The sequence below is a fragment of the Tachypleus tridentatus genome, chromosome 8, assembly GCF_004210375.1.
Source record: "Tachypleus tridentatus isolate NWPU-2018 chromosome 8, ASM421037v1, whole genome shotgun sequence".
Taxonomy (NCBI): domain Eukaryota; kingdom Metazoa; phylum Arthropoda; class Merostomata; order Xiphosura; family Limulidae; genus Tachypleus; species Tachypleus tridentatus.
The window spans coordinates 109,957,573-109,981,661 of record NC_134832.1 but is presented as its reverse complement, the minus strand read 5'-3'; the positions used below and the strand labels follow the sequence as shown (position 1 = coordinate 109,981,661).

The 24,089-nt window shown below is 30.7% G+C and overlaps 2 protein-coding genes across 3 annotated transcripts in view; one reads left to right on the top strand and one right to left on the bottom strand.

Moving 5' to 3' along the window:
- LOC143223200 (kinesin-like protein KIF13A) overlaps nucleotides 1-24,058 on the top strand; it is a 121,295-nt gene extending 97,237 nt beyond the window's left edge. Inside the window, exons 28-38 of one of the 2 annotated variants that reach the window (XM_076450801.1) lie at nucleotides 370-585; nucleotides 1,373-1,426; nucleotides 2,314-2,466; nucleotides 12,438-12,515; nucleotides 14,222-14,426; nucleotides 14,993-15,061; nucleotides 16,516-16,637; nucleotides 17,302-17,547; nucleotides 18,842-19,023; nucleotides 22,827-23,536; nucleotides 23,920-24,058. In XM_076450801.1, the coding sequence (XP_076306916.1) occupies nucleotides 370-585; nucleotides 1,373-1,426; nucleotides 2,314-2,466; nucleotides 12,438-12,515; nucleotides 14,222-14,426; nucleotides 14,993-15,061; nucleotides 16,516-16,637; nucleotides 17,302-17,547; nucleotides 18,842-19,023; nucleotides 22,827-23,430 (1,929 nt within the window). In that variant the 3' untranslated portion in view covers nucleotides 23,431-23,536; nucleotides 23,920-24,058. The remainder of the gene's footprint in view (nucleotides 1-369; nucleotides 586-1,372; nucleotides 1,427-2,313; nucleotides 2,467-12,437; nucleotides 12,516-14,221; nucleotides 14,427-14,992; nucleotides 15,062-16,515; nucleotides 16,638-17,301; nucleotides 17,548-18,841; nucleotides 19,024-22,826; nucleotides 23,537-23,919) is intronic. The other variant, XM_076450802.1, reaches the window with a different exon arrangement.
- Nucleotides 1-24,089, bottom strand: part of LOC143223204 (ribonuclease kappa-B-like) — a 514,553-nt gene that overhangs the window by 276,216 nt on the left and 214,248 nt on the right. The window lies entirely within an intron of this gene.

Sequence of the window (24,089 nt, the reverse complement as noted above, 5' to 3'; positions counted from 1 at the left end):
TATGTTAATTACATAAATATTTTATTTTTCTCATTGTTCTAAGCCTTGTTAGCATTTATATAATGATAGATGAAAAAAATTATGCATACTTGGCTTTTCACCAAGTACTCTTACATTGTATCAATGAACAGTGTTTAGTCTCTTAATAATGTATCTAAACTTATTTTTTAATCATAATGTTTCATAATGATAGGGCATTTAAGAAGCAGTAGACATATTGAAAAAGGCATAGTCTGATATATTAGTGACATAAATATCTCATTTTTCTTCTTACCTTTTGAATTGTGGATTAAGGTTTCATTTGGCTAAACACGAGTTTTGTGTTAAACAGTAACACTCGTGTAAGCTACACCTTTTAATTGCTTGTAGGTGTCAGCGGTTGCTGCCTGGGACTCATCTATTCATGATTCAATCTTCCTAAATCGAGTAACACCTCAGAATGAGCGAATTTACATGATCTTAAAGGTCACTGTTCGATTGAGCCATCCTGCTACTATGGACATTATTCTGAGGAAACGGCTGGCCATCAATGTTTACAAGAGACAATCGATTATGGACCGAATGAAGAAAAGAATAAGTAGACAAGTAGGTAGAAATGAGAATTGTGGATTTAATATACATTGAATATCCATATAATACTGTTAAATAAATTGGAGAGTAATACTAAGGTTTTTCCACCATTTATTATCTGTTAACCGTTTAAGAAGAATGTAATCAGTTACAAAATGTTTAACAGATGTTAATACGTAGATATTGTGCACATTATGTAAATTTGTATTGTTTATAAACAAGTAGCATAAAAGCCAAAATGTTACAGGATATGTAGAATTAATGAAAAGAACAATGAAATGCTGAGATAGACTTTATTTTATATTTGGATGTGCAATAAACAGAGGAGTGATCAGTGCTCAAAATGGTGCTGGAAATAAGACATATGGAAGATATTAACCTTGTATACTCTATAGGTTTATACTGATACCTGTAAAAAGAAAGGTGCTTACAACCAGCTTTCCATTAGACTATCACTTCAAAGTTAGAGATATTTGTGTAATCTTCATACAGTTTCATGCAAAATTCAACAAGGAACAAGAACAGAATATGTATCTTGTAGTTTGGTTGGTTGTTCAAGACTTTATAGGTCAACCTCAGTGAGTGATAGTTCCTTATTATATTCCCACACAGAATGTTCTATAGTATCATTATTGTGTCACGATTCTGCTATAGGTTTTTAATAATTTCCTTGTAAGACATGAAAATTAATTATATGAATAACAAAATCTTGCTTTTTTTGCAGTTTGGAGGACAAACATTTCATATAGTAAAACCACTCATCTGTGGTGGAGTGTTTGTAATGTTTATTTTTTTATTACAGGATCTCTTATTTGCATCAGGAGTAATCTATGAAGTGGTATCTAATGTTCCCAAGGTATGATGCTAGGCTAATATTGTTATGTTAATTCATGATTTCAGAAAAACATGCAAGTTCAAGAAGTCTTAATATAAATTGATAAAAACCCTGTAATCCGAATGATTTTGAAAGGTGGACCTTTCTCCTCAGGACTAGAAACCTATTCAATCCTGAAGAAGAAAGATTCACCTTTTAAAAGTGTTTGAGCTATAGGGGTTTTATTGTTATGTTTAGGATATTAAAGCTTTACAGGTATTGTGCAGAATGAATTGAGTGAGAAGGTTTTTTATTAAGCTAATAAATTATTTTAAATTTCTATTTTATTAATAAATTAATTTATTTTGTGATATTTTGGCCTTAAGTCCACATTAGACAAAAATGTTGCAAAATAAATTTGTTAAGTAAGAATGTAGAAAGCATTTTTATGTAATTAAAGAGTTAACATGTTTATTTAAATGTATTTCACTCTAGAGAGAACATTTTATTTGATGGATGTAATTAAATATTAATCAGTTTTAAGATACATACTAAAATTTCTATATTATTTATCAAAACTTTGTGAAAATATTAAATTTTAATTTGAAAGATGATGTTATTTATCAAGTTATAGAGGTTAAAATTTGAAGAAAAAGGTGCTCAAAAACTAGTTTTTTGAGAACTTTCTTTTTTTGTAAACTTAAGTTTAACAGATAAGGACTAAGTTTCAAAATTAGAATGTGATTTCTCCTTTGTAGAATCTCTTACTATAACTATATGCTTTGATTGAAATTCTTCTAAAGGTTTGACAGAATATTTTATTTTATACGTAAAACACACATTATTGGCTCCATAGGTATAGAATTACAAATTAAATTACTTGCTTTTTTCCTTTGATGACTATCAAAGTGTTTGCTTCTCACATGCAGGCTTCTGAGGACCCTGAAGACAGAGAAACACTTGCTTTAGTGGCAGCTTCTGGTGAAGATGTGGCCACTAATGATGGAGAGAGTTACATTGAAAAATACACAAGAGGAGTTTCTGCTCTGGAGAGTATTCTTACTTTAGACAGACTGAGACAGGTATATTTTTATGACATCTTATAGATGTCTTATAAGACATTATAGTTCTAGATCATTTGAGACAGCAATGTTTTTATTAAATTGTTATGGAGCATATTCTTACTCAAGATCAGTATGACACAATATTTTTACAGGGTTTGTGTCAGTTTTGGAAAATTGTGGAAGCAATTTCCAAGGCCTGGAAGGTTTTAGAAAAAGGAGAATTTACCTCAGGGTTTTGGAAAATTAATACAAAATGAAACTTTTCTTCTATCACTATTATAAACCAGTGTTTTTCCATAATTTATTTTTTTATTACATATAATATCTGATGGCAATGATCTCCTGATTGAGACCTTTGTGTTTTCCCTTAGTGAGGAGCATGAACTACACATATGCATTGGTAAATAGCAACTTGAATAACTTCAAGGTTGCTCTTAAAGTCTGAATCTTGCCATTAAAATGGTTATGTAATCATTATTTATCTGCTTTTTGCATCTTTATTTTTATGTTTTGTGGTATTTACTTGAGTGAAACATGCTGGAAGAATGTATATTTAACAATGTTTTGCTTCTGAAGGATGTGTGCAAGGAATGACTCGTTACAAGTGCACATCACCAAAAAGTTTGTTGTAATGTGTGCCGTAATGTTGGCAGTATGATAAACCATGTTGAAAAGAGGCTAAAATGCACTCATTAAAAGCAGCTATGCTTGACCATAGCCAGTTTGATATTGTCTGAACCTAGACTGATGGCAGATAGAATCTCTACAGTTAGGCTTACTGTTGCAGCGACTCAACATTATGCTGTAGTTCAGCAATTGAATGATTAACAAGACTAAATTTAATTTAATATTAAAGAGAATGGGCTGAATTTCATTGATTTAAATGCACCACAATACAATTTAATGAATTTGCCTTATTTTACAATTAGCCTTTGGATGATTCACTTTTCTTCATCTACATGTTAACACCTTATAATGCAATTTATTCATTACAGGGCAGATTATGTTCATATGTTTCAAAAGAAGATGAGTAGAAAGTTGAGGTTTAATGGATCCTGAAGACCATTGTTATCTGGTGCAGTTACAAAAGTGGTGAAAACATAAATGAATTGTTAAAAGAGATGTTTCTAAATAGTAAAATTGCATCCATGTTTTGTTGTGGAGAGACAAAATGTGCGTATGGGGCTTATTTTGGACTGACCCTATATATCAAGTCAAATTTCTATCAAAAACTTGGAAAAGATGCAGACTTTTTCCTCTTGTATGATGAATTCTTTCTTTAATGGTAAAAATCAAAGGAACCAACTTGATGTGTAACTTTTAACTCAGAAAAAAAATCTGATGACTAGATTGCTTGATTCTTCATTTCTTGGCCATACTTGGATGATAATCTCTTAAGCTGTTTTTTACAAAAGAGCTTATTCTCAGTTATATATTGCAAGTAGAGAGGGATATTTCAAATGTTAACTGCTTATTCCATGAGAAATTAGAACCATTATTAAAAAAACTACAAGTTCAGAGTCCATATTTAATCACTGTGGTCTTCACATGGTCTTTGGAGATCTTTGTTTAACTTTTGGTGTCTCTGATTAGGGTTTAAAAGCAATATCTTAATCAGTTTACTGTCTTTTCAAAGACTTTTTAGCCAGAGGGGAAGACTTTGAAAAAAATTACTGGCTGTCGTACATATACACTGAAATTTTCTACCTGATGAGTAGAAGAGAATGCACTTGTTACACAAAGGGAAAATGAAATTATATTGAATTTCTAAACATATATCAAAACAGTTGGAACCAAATCAAACTCTTACACCGTATCAAGAAGTTAAGCATTCAATACTGTGAAATCTACAACAAATGATATCCTTTACATAACAAAAGTTATCATTTTATGTTTGGATATCTGAAGAACTATCTCAATTTTTGAAGAAATATTAGACTGACCATGCTGTAATGCTTTTTGTCAGCTGTGATTTTGAGTCTGTGATCAGACACTTTCTAAGAAGGGTTGTAAGAGACTATGAGTTGTCCAAAGCAGTCACTGCATTTAAATTGTTGAAAATTGTCTTAAGCAATATGGAAAATATCACATCAGTTAAGCATGTCAATATTGGTTTTTTTGCATGACATAAAATATGAAAGTATTGATTGCCACAGAGAAGACAATTTCAAAAGACAAGCTTGCCTTTTATAGACAGTATTTGTCTGTTTTGATTTATTTAATTGAGAAATTAATTGCTAGTGAAGTGTTCATTGAAATACTCATTTAATTTTAATGTCACCTGTTTTATTCCTCTTAAAAATGGCCTCAGTTGCAATAGATATTTAGGCTCATTTTCAGTATGTACCGTCCATTCTTGTCAATTTGAATGATTTCAAAGGATAAGAATGTGACTTACTTATTCAGAAAGTGTGACTTGTTTCTGTCTCAGGTTTTGAAGTCAAATTCTTGCATTTTCAAGGATTTTGACCTCATAACCAATAGGCTTGATTGCTCAGTGTTCAAACACATGGGCTAAGTTATGGATTACAAGTCCTTAATGTTAAAAAAGGTCTTTTTGCAAATGGAAAGTTAATGTTCCAAAATATGAAGGATATACCCCTTATTGGTCAGTGGTTAATTTATGATTATATGCAGTGATTTGAGGCATTCTGGAAGTTCCTTTGTTAAAGGAACTGCTCACTGCCATTCAAAGTGGTACACAGAAATATATCTGTTACTTTGAACAACAGAGGGAGAGGCATGAACTGAATGAAAAGACATGGGAAAGGAAACTTATCCATGAGGATATGGCAACATTTAAGGCTAAATGCCAAAGATTTGAAAAAATGTATAGCATCCTTAATTGAAACTGCCGATTTTTGCTGACAAAGCCAAAAAGTAAGGCAATATGACTGATTTAGTAAAATCAAATAGTTTCAGGAAAATGAGAAAAGAAAAGATTTTAGAATTAAAAATTTTTGCATGAATAAATTACAAAGATGGTTGAAAAGTCAAATAATTGTTAATCTGTATTTTATAATTGTGTTTTACATGTAGTCGTTCATGTATGTACTTTTGGATAATATACAAAGATAAACAGTTAATGTGGATTATATAATTCATTTCATGTTATAATTAGTATGGAAATTAGTTTTGAGAGCTGTGAAAACTTTTTGAAAAGTCATGGAAATGTGAATCACTAAAGGTGTACAAACCGTATTTGTATGCGACTTCTGCATGAAATATATTAATTAAAGACCACCTCTAAACATGTTTTTATGTATTTCAGACATTTAACCATATGTTATGCTGGAGACTTCAAAATACAATAAACTGACTTATATTGACAAGAGAAAAAATTCACTAGGATTCTTTGATAGACCTGAAGTATTAAGCAAAATAATGAACATTGTTTGAATTTTTGATGAGCAGAAGTTCACAGTCAGTAATAAAAGTTTGAGTTGTCTAATTTTAATTTGAAGATTGTACAATGATTCATGCTAAAGCCAGCTATTATACTCTTCAAAAAAAGAAATGCAAAAGGTAAAATTTGAGGCATATTGTTAACAAGTTTATTCCAGGTAGTTCTGTATGACATGTGTGAAACTTTGCACATTCATTGCTGAACATCCAAAGTCTGCAAAGGCGAAGTCCACGCTCACTAGTTGAAGTTTAACGTCACTCAACGTCAATAACGAGTATGCCCCCGTGAGCATCAATAACTGCTTGGCATCTCCTGCCCATCGAAGCGATGAGATGACAAATCACATCCTGTGGAATGGCTGTCCACTCAGCCTGCAAAGCTGCTGCAAGCTGAGGTAGAGTCTGCGGTTGAGGTTGTCACCGTCGCAGACGTCGGTCCAACTTGTCCCAAAGATGTTTGATGGGGTTTAAATCTGGTGATCTGGAGGGCCAGGGAAGAACATTGATGTTGTGGTGTCTCAAGATTACAGTGGTGAGTCGGGCTGTGTGAGGACGGGCGTTGTCATGTTGAAAAACATCGTTGACGTTCACCATGATGGGTTGCACATGGGGCCTAAGAATCTCGTCGATGGTTGCGTACGGTCTGATCGGAAATCCTATACAGCCCTGGTATGGTTGAGGCAGTAGACGTCACAGTGGTGGTCCTATCCCAAAGGTGACGTAACCGGATGTAGAGATCTTGTGCGGGCGTGGTCACACGAGGTCTGCCAGATTGTGGACGGTCACAAGTTGATCCATGTTGTTGGTGAAGATTCCATAGCCTTGTGATGGTGCTTGGGTGGACATTCACAGCTCTGGCAACATCTGATCGAGATTCGCCTGCTTCCAAGCAACCAATGGCGTTGTGCTTCAGTCAGTCTTGGCGTAACTGTATTGCGTGTCGGTGGCTTAACACTGAGCTATGGAAACCGAGAACCCATCACTTTTATAGGGATTTTGCACATGTTGCACTTGCAGAACATGCAGGTCTCTCAAACAAATTTATTGGACACAAAATCGTTTTGGTGAAAAATTCGATGTTTTCCTCCGTTTTCAAAGCGCACAACTTTTATTGTCATTTTGGTCTGACAATCAGTGCCTTAACACGTGTAACATCACATACTCTGAGCTTGTAACGTTATTACATATATTTCTCTTTAAAATAACAAAAATATCCCTTTTGTGTTTCTTTTTTTGAAGAGTATATTTATTATATATATACGATACATTGCACATCACGAAATAACCATCCAAGTAATATATGATGTGAAGTTAATTTGGTATTTATACCTTTTTAGATTTTATAAGGTTTAAATATATTTATAAATGAACTGAAAATATTTTGTCCAAAGAACTTAATTTTACCTGTAAATATTGAAAAACAAAATTGACATGTGGTTTAATCTTTCTAAAACCTTCAATTTAAACAATTTCAAATGATAAGCTTATTGAAATAAAAAATTCTGTAACTTTCTTATGCACAGTCAGTTTAATTTTAGAGCTATTATTCTATTTAAGGAATTCATCTTATCTACTTTATAGTAATTTATTTTAGGTAACTATAATTACTTCAGAAATTATATTTTGCATTGGTTACACGTAACTTTAATAAATTTAAATTGAATGTCATGTAAACACAAGTGGGTTTTTAACCTTTTTCATAAGAAATTGTATCATTATTTTTTAAAATAAACTAGTTTTGTGCTTCATTTGTAAAGTGGTAATATAATACTAAAGTTATCAAAACTTGAACTTTACTAGGACGTGTTTTATCAGTTGGATCTTATAAAACTGGAAAAGGTTCTTAACCCTATCGACTTGGGTCAAAAGCTATGTTATTTGTTGACTTGCATTAAGATTTTTTTTTCATCTTTAACTTTATGAATTTATGTTCATAAGTTTACTATCAAATAAATAATTATAATTCAAATTTTAGTGTTATACAGTAGTTAATATCTTAATTTTAAAGTAAATGTTAAAAATACACCTAGTTATCAGTTTTTGTGTGTCATGTGGTTTGTTGTATGCAGCATTGATAAAGATTAGATGTTTGTGATATCCAAATACAAAATATGTAGTTTCTTATGAATTAAAAACTGAAATTACGTGTATTGAGAAGTAAGAATATAAGATATAAACCTTGTATCTTTTCTCTTTGCTGAGATATTGCTGCATTTACTGACTCAAACACAGTGGTCATGCCCACTTCTTTCCTCTTTTGGGAAATGCTTATGTACACCTGCTTCTGTGTGTGAAATGTGAATAACTAACCAAAAGCTCAGAATGTTCCCGAATGACTTCCTTAGCTTTTTTCATATATAGGGATATGGAACTCTTCTTTTTTATACAAGATTCCAACTGGTAAGGAAATAAAACTTTAGTGAGCTTGAAATATTCAATTTTTTCAGACCCAAATTTAGCTTAGGAACTAAGCTTGAAAACTTATAGTGGTATTGATATAGTAATTTATAATTATTGATTATTTTAAATGTGTATAAATAACCTAAAAATTTATTTCATTTTACATCCTCCATTTAAAACATGAAGAGATAATAATTATCTATAGTCTTTATGTTTTCAGAAAAATAAGTTTATGAATATGATTGTAAATAGTAATAATATATTATAACTAAAATTTGATTGTGTATTATAGAATACTTGGTTTTATTATGGGAGAAAAGACGGGTCATTTTATAAAAGTCAGTTTTATGTTATTGGATACAGTAGCATGAGTGCACGTGAATTACGTCATTGCAATTTCTGTAACAGTAGCCAGACACCTTTGAAAAGGTCAATATAATAAAAATAATAAATGTATCAATGTATGATGTTTTGAGATGCAAGCTATTTAGACTAAACATTTGTGTTTTGAAATTATAATTTATTGTCATTCTACAATGATAAAAGCATAATTTATATTTATTTCCTAATATTTATGGTGGCTACAAGGTCAATCAAAGTGAAGGGCCTCATGTAGAGTTAGGCTAGGAAAATAACAGATAAAATTTAAAATTTTATTGAAAACAAGTAATTTAATTATACTTAGAAAGTTGTAGGGATTACATTAATGATTTTTTGGATTAAGAATAGTTTTTAATCATAACATGAAAATCACTTCACTCTCAGACTAGTAACGTAAGAGATTTGGTATATTCATGAACAAGTCACTTAGTAAAACATTTTATTGAAAAATCTGACTTCTTTTTTGTGTACAAAAGACTTGTAATATTTACTAAAAGTCTACCAAATTTTGTGAAGGTACAAGCACTGCATTAAATTTTATAGTGTAAATACTTACTCTATGCAGATGTGTACACAAACTTGTGTATTTTATACCAAACCTGTTGTGAAAGGATCAGTTAGATTTTACAAGTGTAAAAACTGCAAAATGTCCTTAAAATGTTATTCATTGTGCACTGTTTACTGAAGAACAGGTTGTTTATGACTTGTTTGCTAAACTAAATTATAATTATCCCTTAAAAATGAGCTTTGTTGCTTGTGTCAGCACTAATTAAGATTGTTTATATTAACTAGATATAAATTTATTTTAAGGTAGTAGTAAAGGAATTGCTAACATTTTTTTCTTTATATAACTTATATTTTACAAAGGATTTTGTTTGGATGTTCTTCAACCATAAGACATTAAAACCCTAGAATATTTTGTTACTTACTTACTGTAACAAAAAATTTGGTTTAGAAAACTAGTGATAATAAAAAAGTAACTTAAACTTTTGAACTTGACATTTTTTTACAGATTATTGTATGAAATACTTTCTAAATAATTATGTTCCAGATTAGTATTATTCATGTGAACAAATGGATATTAAGGTAGCAATGAAACTATGAACGCTGTGACAAGATCTTTTATTCTCAGTGCTTCAACTACATGTCTTCTTTGGGAGATTATGACACTATGGTGTCTTAAAACAGTATTTATGAAAAATTATTCCAGATTAAGTTTTAGTTTCTTTGCATTGCTGCACTGTGATAAGTCCACTGTCACCATCTATTGATGAAGCTCAAGGCCTGGGATAGTGTTTTGGCCAGGACTTTGGCTAACTTATGCCTGATATTATGGGTTGCAAGGGGATTCCTAAGATATATGATAGTGTTCTAGCCATAATACCAAGAAGATAAGACATATAGATGATATTCTAGAAGATGTACAGTTCACAGTAGAAGGAAAGTAAGATGGAAAGATACCATTTCTTGAAACTTTGATTTGGAGAGACAATAAGGGACCTAGGTTCTCCATGTGTAGAAAATAAACCAACAGTGATGATTTTATACACTTCATAGAACAACAAAGCAAAGAATGGTGTGGCATTGGGCTTCTTCCTGATGGCATTAGAGAAATGCAGCCCAGAATTATTAGATCAAGAAAATAACATAAAATGGGAGCTTTCAGGAAGCAGAAAAACACAACAGTCATTCTTATAAAACTAAAGTATAAAGTAAGGAACATTGTGGAAAAGAACAATGACAACAGACAGGATGAAAAAACAAAAAGTTAATGGTGGTCCATAGTGCCCTGGATGCAAGTCTTTAAAAGATTATTGAAACACAACTACAAAGGTTGTAATGAAAACAGGATGGTAAAGGACAGAAGAAAGAAACACACAGCAGACAGCAGCATAAGTTTATTGAATTCCAAGTACAGGATGTGATAAAGTCTATATAGGTAAAACTCACAGGGGCCTAATAACAAGACTGAACAAACACAAAACAGTTTTAAGAAGATGTAACAAAACCAGCATGATAGCAGCACCTGCAGAGGAATCATGTCTCCTGCCTAAATGGAAGGAAGGTAAAATCATCAGCAAGTGAGTAAAAAAACTGGTGGAAATCAATGGAGGCTGCTTACATCTTACTAGAATAAAACTTAAACACCTTAGCAGGAGTTTATAAGTGGATGGAAGCAGCTGTAATACGAGTGAAACAAGAGCAGAATGCTTATTGGTCAGTGGGTGGATGATAGATGGCAATAGTAGAACAATCAAGGTGGGGCAAGGCAAAGCAACTAGGAACTTAATCTGGGAAAATTTGCATGCATACTCCTGTAAGGCACCATGGTGTCATAATCTCCTGAAGAAGATAAGTGACTGAAATTCTTAGAAAAAAATCCTGTCATAGCATTCATTGCTACCTTAGTACCTATTGTCCATATTGTAAGAAAGATTAATAAAATAATTTTTCATGCATTTATTTTCATAATATGCACTATTTGTTACTTTTAATTAATTGTGAAATTATTTATGTTGTTATTTATGCATCTGTCAAAAATTTATTTTAGTAATAATATTACAGTTTTAAAGTCTAAATGGAAGTTGTGTAACACATAATTTGTATGTGCCCCTGACAGTGAATGAGTTAAGAAATGGTATACTGAGATTTATATGACAAGAAAAGAATATCAATTATAGTTGGAATGAAAATGCAGAAACTTTTACACATATAAAACTGTTGCTGTTCTTTTATTGTGAATTTAAACATTATTTTAGATTACACTAAATACATGATTGTTGATCATGTATTTGCACTATTACTTATCTAACATCACAAACTTGTGTTTTTTGCACGAATTAATGAAATTTATGGAGAAAATTACTTTAGCCACTTATCTGGAGAACTGTTGTCACTGGTTCAGTACTGCCAGTGTAAGAAGATCTTTCTAGTTTTTTCAGAATAACTTATTGTTCAGTGAAAACTGATTTCTGAAATATTAACTGTAATACTTAAATTGTTATTAAAGATGACTGGCTTCTATTATATGCTGTTGTTAAGCTGTGGAATTAGCAGCAAAGAGATACTGATGACAAAGCTTAAAATCCTGCAAAAGAAATCATTGTGTGCATATGTATGATAATAAAATAATGGTTTGGTAGATTATATAGTTTAAACTTATCACTGTTGTTACGTAAATACTTGAGGATTTTAATCACTGTGTTAATATACTAGAAATGCTCAGCAGTTCCTAAAACAAACCCAGAGCAAAAGTAAAACAGCATATTATGTATCATTATTTTTCAATGTAAAAGGTGTATTTGTACTGTAGGTTTAACAGTTAAAACAGTTCAAATTTTACTTGATTGGTTCCCTGGTGGGTCAGTTATATGTTTACAAACTTAAAATACTGTATTCTAGGGTTCCATTACTTGTGGTGAATAAAGCATTGATAACCCATTCTGTAGCTTTATATCAAACCAACAATTTTTTTATTATTAAAATGTAAATGAGAGTATTTATAATGAAATAGATTAGTAAATATAAATAATTTGTCCTATCTTATTCAGCTTAATAAGAACAATTTGTTATAACTTTTGTTTCAGAACCTAATCTATTTAAAGCAATGCGATGTGCCAGATATACAGAATTATACAATCTTTTATAAAGTGTGCTGTTGTTTTTCTAACAAGCTACAATTAGCAGTAGCTTGTTTTAGGAAGTTGCAAGAAACTGTTCCAAACTAGGAGTTACATACGTGTATCAGTAAGAAACTAATCAGGAATTTTGTATTTATATATATACACATACATTGTTTGTAGGAAGTGGCAGTGAAGGAGCTACTTGCATCTCGGGGTCGACCATTGAGAAAAACTTCCAGTGTTCCTAACATTGCTCAGGTAGGTGATTTACTAATTTTTGCTTTCCATTGTTTTGTATGGTTATGTTTTTCCTAATCTCAGTTTTTAAAAGTGAAAGAGTAAACAATTTTATTGTATTTTCAGTTAGTTTCTATTCTATTATATGCAAATTATTTAAAACATTTTTAATCAAAAACTTTAAGCTAATCCACTGTTCAGTTGGTTATAGTATGCTGATATTGATTTGAACTACCCATTATATGAATTAAATAAATCAGCAACAAATGAGCATTACTTACTTTTATTCTTCATTATACTGTGCATGTTTCTGTCTTGTGCACAATTATTTCACATAATGAAGGACAAGAAATTTCTGAAAGTTGCTCAGAATTTATCAGTCCAATCTAAATATAATGAAAGGCATTGTATATATCGTGTCTCAATTTATCTTTAAATAAATTTGAAATTAGCAACAAATACTAATATTCAGACTAATGATAATAAGGTGACCTCTTAACAATGTTGCTCTTAGCATTTTTTAAATTAATATGGTAGGACATAAATGTTTAAGATTAGTAGTCTCAACAGTAGCTTGTATAATATAAGTTGTCCAGTCTCATAATCATTTTAGGACCAGATAACATAACTGTAAATCTGGGTAGTTAGTTTGAAACACGTAAAATGTTATCTACACGTAAATTTTATGAAACAAGTTTCATATTTAGATTATTTATCACTTTTGATAGTGCAAACTTATAACACGTTTAACAGAAGTTTATATCAGTATTATGTTCAGTATTTACTCACTTAGAAATATTTGTTAAAATATGTAAGTAGGAAGCAAATTTAGTGTGATGTTTCTTTTGAACAAGTTTTATTGTTTTTGCATTTGAAACAGTAATAATAGTAGAAATATTTCTTCTTGTTGGTTTATTTATGTATATATAATACTATTACCATCGTTATATGAAATCAATGATTCTTTCATTAAACAGAAGTTTGATTTTTCAGCATAATGATGAAAAGAATTGTTTTAACTTGAGCAGTAAAAAAACTTACTTTATAGGTGGCCACTTTTGTGTTATTCAAGTGGAAATACATATATTGTAGTTACTTTGAATTATGTTTTAATTATTATTTAAACAATATTCACTTCCCTTCCTTTGTGCTGGAACTTAAAAAACCAAGAAACAAGTAAGTGTTGAGAAAATTTGCTTATTGTTAATTTTGCTCTTTCACTATATTTATTTAACTACATTGCTACATTCATAATGTAAGGGGTAAATCATAGTTGTTTCTTTTGAAAGGTATTAAACAATTTGCTTTTGAATTTTTACAAGTCAGCAACCTATTTTTGTATAAGTGTGTCTAGAAAATTATCCAAAAATGAGATTGTCTTTTGAGTATTTCTTGTTTTCATTCATTAGGAATGAATTATTTACAGAAAAAAATTTTTTTTTTATTGATAATATCATATAATGCCTAGAAAAACCAATCATTTGGACATTTAGTAAAATATTAAGTTGCTTTATCAGTAACCTTATAAGTAGAAATATTTAATGTAATAGATTTATTTTCCTAGTTATTTGGTGATTGAAAAGCCTGGGCTATAATTGTAAACATTTTTGTGAAGTATTTGCTAAGTCTAATAATTATTACAATGAGTTTGTTTTATTTTAATTTTATTGGGGTTCTGTGACATTAGTGGCTGAAATTTAAATAATATTGAACTTTTATTGTTACAGCTTATAAAACTGGAACTCAGTCATTCTACGTTGGAGGAACAATTCCGAGCAGACTCAGCTGTTGATTTGTCAACCAGTTCTGTTAATGACTCATCAGAACGACACAAGTGCAAGTCAACATTCTTTAGGGAACTCAGTAAAAAGGAAATTAAATCACCTCCAGTTCTTTCTAATACCAATCCAGAAGGAAGTCCTTTCGGACTAAGTAAGTGTGATGCTGAGTACTTTCAACATTAAAAACTGATGCTATCTACATGAGTAATTTTTATATTGAGTTGTAATTAGTAAAATCCATAATAATTGTAAATTTGAAAGTGGTGATGTGTTATTTGCTATTTCCAGGTAGTGTATTTGAGAACAAGACCATTACAGTGGTAATAACTTTAACCATTTAAACACAGTAATATAATGATCCTGTATTTTAATATAGAAATACATTTTTACAATAAAATCTTGTGCTTCAGTGTTCTTTTCTTTTCTTAATTTTTTCTGTTTTATGAAATGGAAGCTTAACAGGATTAATTATCTAACTGGGAAATATAGAAATTTATAGAAATTAGTTTTCAGGAATTTTATTTGCTATAACCGTATTTATTGCTATTAAAATTGTTAATAAACAGCTGTTTTGTTTTCTGCTCAATAAAACCAAAGTTAGTGTTAAATAAGTAATCAGTTCAACATTCAACATTTCTAGGCATCTTTTATCCAAATTCACTGTTGATATTCCTTCATAAATAACTTTTGTGAAAGTTTAATGTCATTTTCTTTCAGCTCGTCCAAACTTTCTGAATCTTCCTTTCAGTCTGAATTTAAGCCTTCGCCAGGAAACAAATTCTAAATGTATGTTATTATTCCACAGCTGGATAGGATGTGTTTAGTTTGCATCCCCCTTTTTAAGTTGACGATATCTTGCAGTATATAGTGTGTAGAAAACGTTTGTGTGCTACATTTTGAGCTTACTGCTTTGTTTGTTTCTTAGTGTGTTTTTTTCTTCCCTTTGTCAGCATGATTTATGTCATGGAAATGATTTTGTGGACTGGTTGTTATTTCTTTCATGATGCATGGTAGTTTTTGTTGATGGTTTAAATTGTCATGTTTATCAACTTTATTGAAGTTTTCTAATTAGGGAACTTAGATGGTTCTTATGTCTTTTTTTATCAATTAAGAGAAATATTGATATTATAATGTGGAAATAAACATCAGACTTTAGTTATTTTGTCACATGTACATAAGTTACAAAAAAATGTTATATGTCTCTTTAGTCATAAGTTCAACTGGGTAAGCATTGTTCTGAGTTTGCAGCAAGCCATATATGTAGGTTCAAACATGCCACCTATGGTGCAATGGTTTGCACCCACAGTGACTTAAGAACCCATTCACAGTGACTGGAAAGGTTTAAGTTAAACTATCAATTTAAATTATTTCATTGGCTTTAAAAATATTAATTGTTTTGTCCTCATGGTTTCAATCAGAGCCAAAGCTCTATGTTACTTACACTACCCACTACAAAACAAATTATTGGTGAGCATTTCAGTAATGCTAAGAGCCATTTAACAATAGCATAGAGTAAATCTACATTTTTATTAAAGTTTTTTCACATTTTGAAATGTGAACAATAGTGTGATTAAATTCTAACAGTTCAATGTAGAATATCCTGCTGGTGAAATAAATTTTGGCATTAATGTAATTCACATCTGCTCTCCTCTCATTTCAAAAGTGAATGTTCAGCTTTATCTGCTTGCATAGCTTTTCAAACAAGAGACATGAGAATGTTCAGACAGACACCGCAATATATACAAGATACTTATTGTTTAACACTTTTCTGTCCGTATGTTAATGTTTTAATTTGCTATTTTTTCTTGAATTCTTTTACACCTATTTGACCTTTTCATGGTTCACTATATATATATATATAATAAAGGTGTGAGGGCTGTTGTTTATACATTTACACTTACAACCAACATTCTTATAACATTTTTGTTCATTGTATCTGCTTATGGAATTCAGTTTGATTAGGAAAAATAAAATTACTAGTAACTCTGATAAATAATAATTTTAATCCCAAGATGCTTAACTTTCACATGCCTGTTTTTATAGTGTTTCAATTAAATAATGGCACATGCATGGAAGATAAATGGAAACTTAGATTTTTGTGTTGCTACCTTATATGTGCTACTAGATGTTTAGTAGGTTTTAACACTAGTGTTACATTTGTACCTAAGTTATAATACACACACACACACACACACACCTGTGTATATAAATATTTCAACTGAAATATCACTTTATTTCAGCCTCACCATTGAGTGGAATGAGCCCCCAGGTTACAAAACTTGTTAAGCCAATGAGGACACTTATTGAAGAGCAGAGTTGTAAGGAAGCTTATTCCTTCCCAAACGTAGAGGAGTCAGATGAGGTAATTATTCTTTCCAACTATAATGTTTATATTTTCATGTATAATATATGTTATTTATGTAATAAAAAATAATTGTAAGAGGTTTAAAGTTTAAACAAGTTCAATACGTTGTATGGTAATTTTACTTATTTGGTGGACAAGTTTTTTTGTTTTGAAAATATTTTACATAAAATCATATTTCTTTGGAAATGCTAGCTCATTGAGTGACCAAAACTTAATTTTGAGTAAGATGTGGGGTCATTTTTGACCATTAAACAAGTACTTTTATCTATACATTATAAAATTCTTATTGGTTTATTTGTGTTTTTCACACTTTTTAAGAGATTTAATCATTGTTTTATATAAACAGTGTGTTTTCAATCCAGTGAACGTAATTTTACTGCCCTTTTTAACTTGAAATTTTTGTGGAAAGAATCTACACTTTAATTATTTCAAGTTAATTTCAGCCTCAAAATATGATAGGGTTTGATACATATATATATATACCTGAAGAAAGTGTAAAACTATATTCTGAATGGCTTTGGTATAGTATAACACAGAACTTTTAGATTTTGGAATATACAGTTCACCAAATATCTTGTATTACACTTGTATAAATGATCATATAGATGGAGTTTACTGATAAGTATTTTCATATGTATTAAAACATCATTATTAATTTTAGTCAGGAAGTGAAAAAAGAAAGGAGGAAAAACTAAATGATAAATTCAGTGCAACAAAAGATGAAGAGATTGTAGAAATTGAATCTCTTGAAGATTTAAAAAATGAAACAAGTATTGAATCGGTAAGCCGTCCTATGTCAGAATTTGTTTCCAAAGCTGTTGATTCCTGCCATCTTAAGGAAGAAGATGATAGAATAGACAGTAAAATGCAACATTCAGTTACAGAAGATAGTCTCACAGAGTTTCAAGTAAGTATTTATTATTACAGAATGATTGACATAGATTTTCTACTGCTTTAGAAGTATAGTAGCATATTATAAATATATTAAACACTGAATGTTGTACAGTTCTGTGTTAAAGTTGTGTGAGTGAAAATGGATTTGCCTGTTAAAAAAGTCTTACAGAGGATTGTTACCTTGAAGGAAATTTATGTTTATTTAACTTATAGATTTTTTTCTGTGTTTGTATGTAAAACTTTATACTACCATATCAATGCTGAGCATTCTTAGAAGTGATGTACAATTTTCATATTACAGCCTTTCCAAAGTACACACTTTTGTGAAGAGCATGCTGCACAGATCTTACAGATATGCCTATTCATATTATTTAGTCACATTGGATGCAGTAATGGTACTCAATTTGTTGCATTGATTATTGCCAGCACTCGTATCACAACTCTTCGAAAATATCCACATTTATGGAGAGCATGCTGCACATACTTTATAGAAGTGCCACTTCATATCTAGCTTTCATTGCTGAGATAATTATCAGCACCTTTAGTTGACCTGAATATTATTTAAATGTTCCTGTAATAAGTTTTTGACACTTTTACAAGGACTTATGCACCACAAATCATGCATGGCCAGGCATTCCTTATATTTCTGTTACTTATTTTCACCAGTCTATAAAATTTAATGAAATAAAAATGATTTGCTATCTTGTACTAAATGCTACAAATTTATCTGTCTGGTGTATGTGTGCTGTATTAAACCTCAGTGAGCTTCTCACGAAGAGCATGACCTGTGGACTTTGTTTCATGTTAAAGTGACATCTGGATTCTTCTAGTAAGATAGGGTAAATAATGAGGAATTTACATCTATTTGAATTATAAACTTGTATGATACACAACAACAACAAGAAAGATGTGGACAAGCATTTTAGATAGTTTTAGATATTTATTTTCCATTCTTCTGATAGCTGATAACTTTAATTCTGTTCATTCAAATTCATTGAAGCCAAAATGTAACTAGAACTACTAATCTATTTGTCTTGTGTATGTTTTCTTTACTTATACTGAATTAACTTTTCATGAATACCATGTCTTGTGGACTAAGTGACAAGTTTAAGGGATGTCTGGATATTCCTAGTAAGATAGGGTTCTTACTTACCATCATACATATTATAAAATTATAGAATAATACTATGTCTCATCCCCTGAGGATAAATAAATATAATGGAAGTAAATCTCCTGGTTATGAACTCAATCTAAATTTAATCTAAACTCTAAACAGTTTATAGACTTAAGTTTGCTAAATGTTTCAGATGAAGGCTGGAACACCAAGTGTCATGTCAAGTGGCTATGATTCTCAGGCATTATCCACTTCTCCAATATCCAGTGAAGATTCTGTATCATTACACAGTGTGAGTGTAGAGGAGACTCCTGAGAGTGATTCAAAACCCTTTATTGGTATTGAGAAACCAGAATTAGAGGACAAAAGAGAATGGTATTAATGTAACTTTACATATATTTGTGTTTATAGATATAATACATACTTATGCATATATGTGTAATTTTATTTGCTTTATTGCTACTGATGTTGTTAAGTTTTTGAAGCAGTAATCATCCATCATGCTGATGTTTCACCTTCCCCCATACCTCCTCTCTGTTTCCTTGATGTCTTAATGAAACCTTTCTACTTTTTCTCTGCTGACAACACTGAAATTTGCTGGGAAATAGTCAATATGTGAATGTAAGAAATGAATTTCCAAGCTCATATTACAATTTAGCTCTTTCAATTTATCAAGCATGTTATTGACAATATTTTCATAATTTCGGTTCTTGTTGTTTCCAACAAACTTGGTAATAACATCTTTAAAGGCAGTCCACTCATCTTTTTCAACTTACCCCATTGTCCTTTTAATTTGTTAATCTGAAGTAAATTTTCTAATCTGAAGCCCAACAAAAATCTCTTCTTTAAGTTTCAATTTTGAAAGAGCTGGGAATTGCCCACACAGATACTTGAAACAGTTGCCATCTTTGTCCAGGACCTTTACAAACTGCTTCATCAAGCCTAGTTTTATGTGAAGCAGAGGTAAGAGGAATTTCTTTGTGCCAACCAACCTTTATGTTCAATGTTTTTCACTTCTAGTATCAGGCTGAATCTGCATGGCTATTGCTTTTTTATCCAGTGCTGATTTCATGCTCTGCTGTCCCATTCACACAAGAAATATGGAAACTTTGTATAACCAAATTTTTGACCCAACAACATACAAAGGACAATGAAGTTTCACACAGAGTAGCCATCTGTGTTTTTTTATGTGACGTTATTAACTCCTTCATTCTGAGTGTCCTTTATTACATGATAGAATGTTTTAGTGTCTTATATTCAAAATTTTATGAAATTTTGTGTACATTATGCCAATTAGTATACCTTAAAGTCTTAGCTAACAGTCCATAAATTAATGGTATATAAGTTTTAAGTTCCAAATTCTGCAAGGAAATATTTGAAAAAAATCCTGAATTTCTCCTAGTATGATAGATGGGACATATTTTCTGTAGGTATACTTTCTTCTCTAATTTTTCCACCACCTCTTGACAGAGTAAGAAGTTAAATGCAGATTACTTGCTGAATAATTGTTATTGCCCAGAGAAACCATAAATTTTATAGCTTTCAATTTTGCTTGGCTACAGAGCTATCAATATAAAATCAGACCCTTTCTGCTGTGCCCACTCTTCACATCCTCTCTTACACTTAATTATATATTACATAAAAACCAATAAAATGTTAAAGTTTTCATTTGCCAAATGACTTATTGCATAATGCTGTGTTTTGACCAGGTAATAGTTTCACTCATATTATAAGCAATATTCCTGTGAAAGATTTAATACTAGCTTGGGTGGATTTTTCACAGGTCTTTTCATGTAGTTAGCTAGCCAGAAAAATTGTGAGAGGTAGTAGAAATTGTTTACTTTTTGCACGTTATTAGTCTTAAGTTCTTTTTTGCATCACTGCCATTAGTATAAAAGGTAGACTCAAATGCCCTTGAAAGTTGATGGTGAGAAAAAAGAAAGATTGGGCAAGTACTTTATTACTTGTGATTTATGCTTATTATCATCTATTTATTATTATAAAAGTAAGTAAAATGTAAAAATAGGGATTTTTTTAGGTTAAGATTAGATTAGGTAAAATAAATAATATTAAATTCATAAAACGGTTTCACAAGTCACTGGATAAGCATGGGAGTAACATGTGGGTAATGTAACTTGAAGGCATAACATGAGCTGCATGTGTCCCAAGTGATTTACAACTTATAACAACAGGATAAAAAGGGCAATCAAAAGGATACTAAAACAATAAAATTTAATTATAAATAGATATATACTGTTACCAGCTTAAAGCCACTTGGGATAAAAGAGTGTAGTTTCACATCACAACTCAGTCATTCTAGAATGAAAAATGGGTAATTTAGATTTATTTCAATTTACTTTTGGTTGTTACCAGGTCCATCAAATTGACCAATCCTGTTTCAAGGTAAGGTACAGAATATTACAGATAAAATATAAAGTTTTACTGAAGACAAATGTTTCAAATGTAGTTGAAAAAAATGATATTTTTTGGTATTTGATATGAGAAAATCTTAACATGAAAATTACTTTGCACGTGGACCGTTCCAAACAAATACTCAATATATAAATGGACAAATATTTATGTTTATTGAAAATACTCCACTAAAATATAATTTTTGTATGTAAAAGACTTATAATGTTAACTGAAAGACTGCCAAATTTTGTGAAGATATGCACACATTTTGGAAGTTAGGAGTATTAAATCAGTAAAGACTTTAAACAAGTACAGAGAGGTTATGTGGTTGGTAAAATTAACTTAGCCTGTGTTGAAAGAGTTGAGAATTTCTAGCTCATTGTATATTCCTTCCAGTGAATTTAATGAGCAATAGGAACAGATTTGAAATAGAACACCTTTTAGACTTTTGGAAGAATCAATGAACAATTGACACTCACTTGGTTCATAGACTGTAGCTCCTAGTATTAGTATTAATTCAGCAATATTGTTGAAAAGTACTAGTGAACTTTGGGCAAAAAGTTTTGGCCTTAACTATTTCTCATAATTTCTATACCAGTAAAATGACGTCCCTAGAGTAAGTAAGTTTTTAGTCTGAAGTCTGGAGAATTTTATGGAAGGCCCAGATCTCTCACCAAATCATTAAGTTCACCTTTTGTGAAAAGCTGTGGTTTAGAAGTTTCAGGTTGTAAACAGTCCCTATTATCATTTCCATTGACATCAGATTCAGAATCAGATGAAACTCCATTAAAAATATCTGGTGGAGTAGGTCCATGACAAATAGGTCTTATAACACTTTGAAGGGTCAGATAATAAATTTCCACTTTATTTCAAGTGTTGTAGCCTTGTATGTTACATGCCCAAAAATAGCAGTCATATCTGTTGTTTTTAGGCTTATGTCAGACTGCTGGTATTCCAGAAGGCAAAGAATTGTTCTTGCTATCACTCCATGATCTCAACTTGTCATCACAAATGGTGCAAACTTTGTATGAAGCCCATTAATTGTCAAATATGCTTTTTTGATGAATTATGTAATGTTTTGCCTTTGTTTCTTTATGACAAATTTATCACAAATATAACAGAGTATGTTTTGGTCATTTACACAACCTCTTGTTGCTGTAGTGATGAATAAAATGACATTATTTTTTTCTCTTCAATATTAAAGTGCATGCACGGACAAATACTTTTCAGAAATATATCATGGGATCTGTTAACAGTTTATATATTAGCAGTGTCCTTCTATGGGTTCTAGAATGATCAACAAGACCCATGTTTCAGTTGATCTAGAGAAGTCTATAGCCAGTGGTTGTCAACATTTTAAGTATAATAAAATGTAATCTGATTTCAATGTAAATGATTCACTTATGTAAAAGTATTTCTGTCATTTTGAGAAAAATCTGTGACAGAGAAAAATGTATATCATGTTTGGATTCAATATATAGGAATTACCATCAAACATTTAAAAATTTAAATACAATAAAGCCATTACAGATGTGTATTATTAACAATATGGCAACAGATATTTTTGTAATTACTGACTTGAAAAATGTAATTAATAAGTCTAGATGTTTTAATAATTTGTTTTGGAGAATATAAAGTGGAAATCAGGCTGTAAGGCCAAAACATTCTTTGTGAGAATCTTGTTATTTAAATTGGTATATCAATTTATGAAATATCATTGTAAATTGGCATTTGTTCCTTGAACATTTTTTTTGTCTTTCTTTTAGCTCAGATCAGTCATTGTCAGATATCACAGAATCCACTACCATTATCCTGGAACCACAGACTAACTTTGTAAGTTCGAAGTCCTCTGTTGTTTTAGAAGATGGACATTTAGCCACTTTTGACAAGTCGGTATTTGAAGGTGGTAAAGTTTATCCAGATAAGCAGTCTACTGAAAGTGACCATAAACCAAATCAAGAAAGTCCTGTGAAACTGTCCATGCTTATAAAGGATTTTGAGGTAAATTTTGTTCAGAAAAAAATGGTGAAGGAAAACAAATTTCACATTTGTGAAAAAGATAAAGAACAAAAGGAAACTGACTTGTTTGAAGAAACGTTTTTAGAGGCACAAGAAAATATAAATAAATCTACTGAAAATGTTGGACATGAACCAGATGTTGAACAAGTTATTGTAGAACCTATTATGAAAGAAGAACTCTGTGCTGTAGAACAGAAGGGTGTTTTATTGGAAAATAATCAATCAAGTCATGAAGAAGCAATTGCTGATGAAGGAAATTTAAATTGTGAAGATATTATTAAAAAACAGCTTACAGAGTTTGATCTTTATTACGAAGCTCCATGTGACACAAAAAAACAACAATTTTCATGATGTTGTAATTAACTGTGAAGTTATGACTAACAAACAGACTTCACAGGCTAATAGTATCCAGGATTCAGTTGAGGATTCAAAATATGACAGTACACATACTAAACAGGTATGAGAATGAAATATTATACACTTTCTAGAACTTTCTTCTTTTTAGCGATTTTTTAAAGTTGAAGTAAATTCTCAAATATAATATTCTATACATAGTTAAGATTTTAAGTTGGTGTTGTGCTGAAATTTGAAATATGGGTGAAATTTAAAGTTTTATAAGTTATTCATTTAAGTAGTAATTATTAATTTATACTAATTAATCTGAATAGTTGATCATTTTGGTATTTGATATGTTCACAAAGCTCAGTTTTTGTATTAAATTTCATTAGAAGAAATTTGTATGAAAGTCTTCCGATTTCATACTAGTATTTTTTTAGAAGAGCAAGTGTTGTATACATGTACATGTACATAAGTGTTTTTCACATTATATTCCGTATTTAGTCTTATGATACATGCCATGTTCAGCGAAGATTGAAAAACTCCAAACAATACTTAGAACATCGAGCATCCTATCCTGCGACAGCTTATCAGTCTAGTCATCATACCTTACCAGACCTTTCTTTCCAAATGTCAAGAGAAGATGCTGAGAATGCAGACTGGTCTTCATGTAA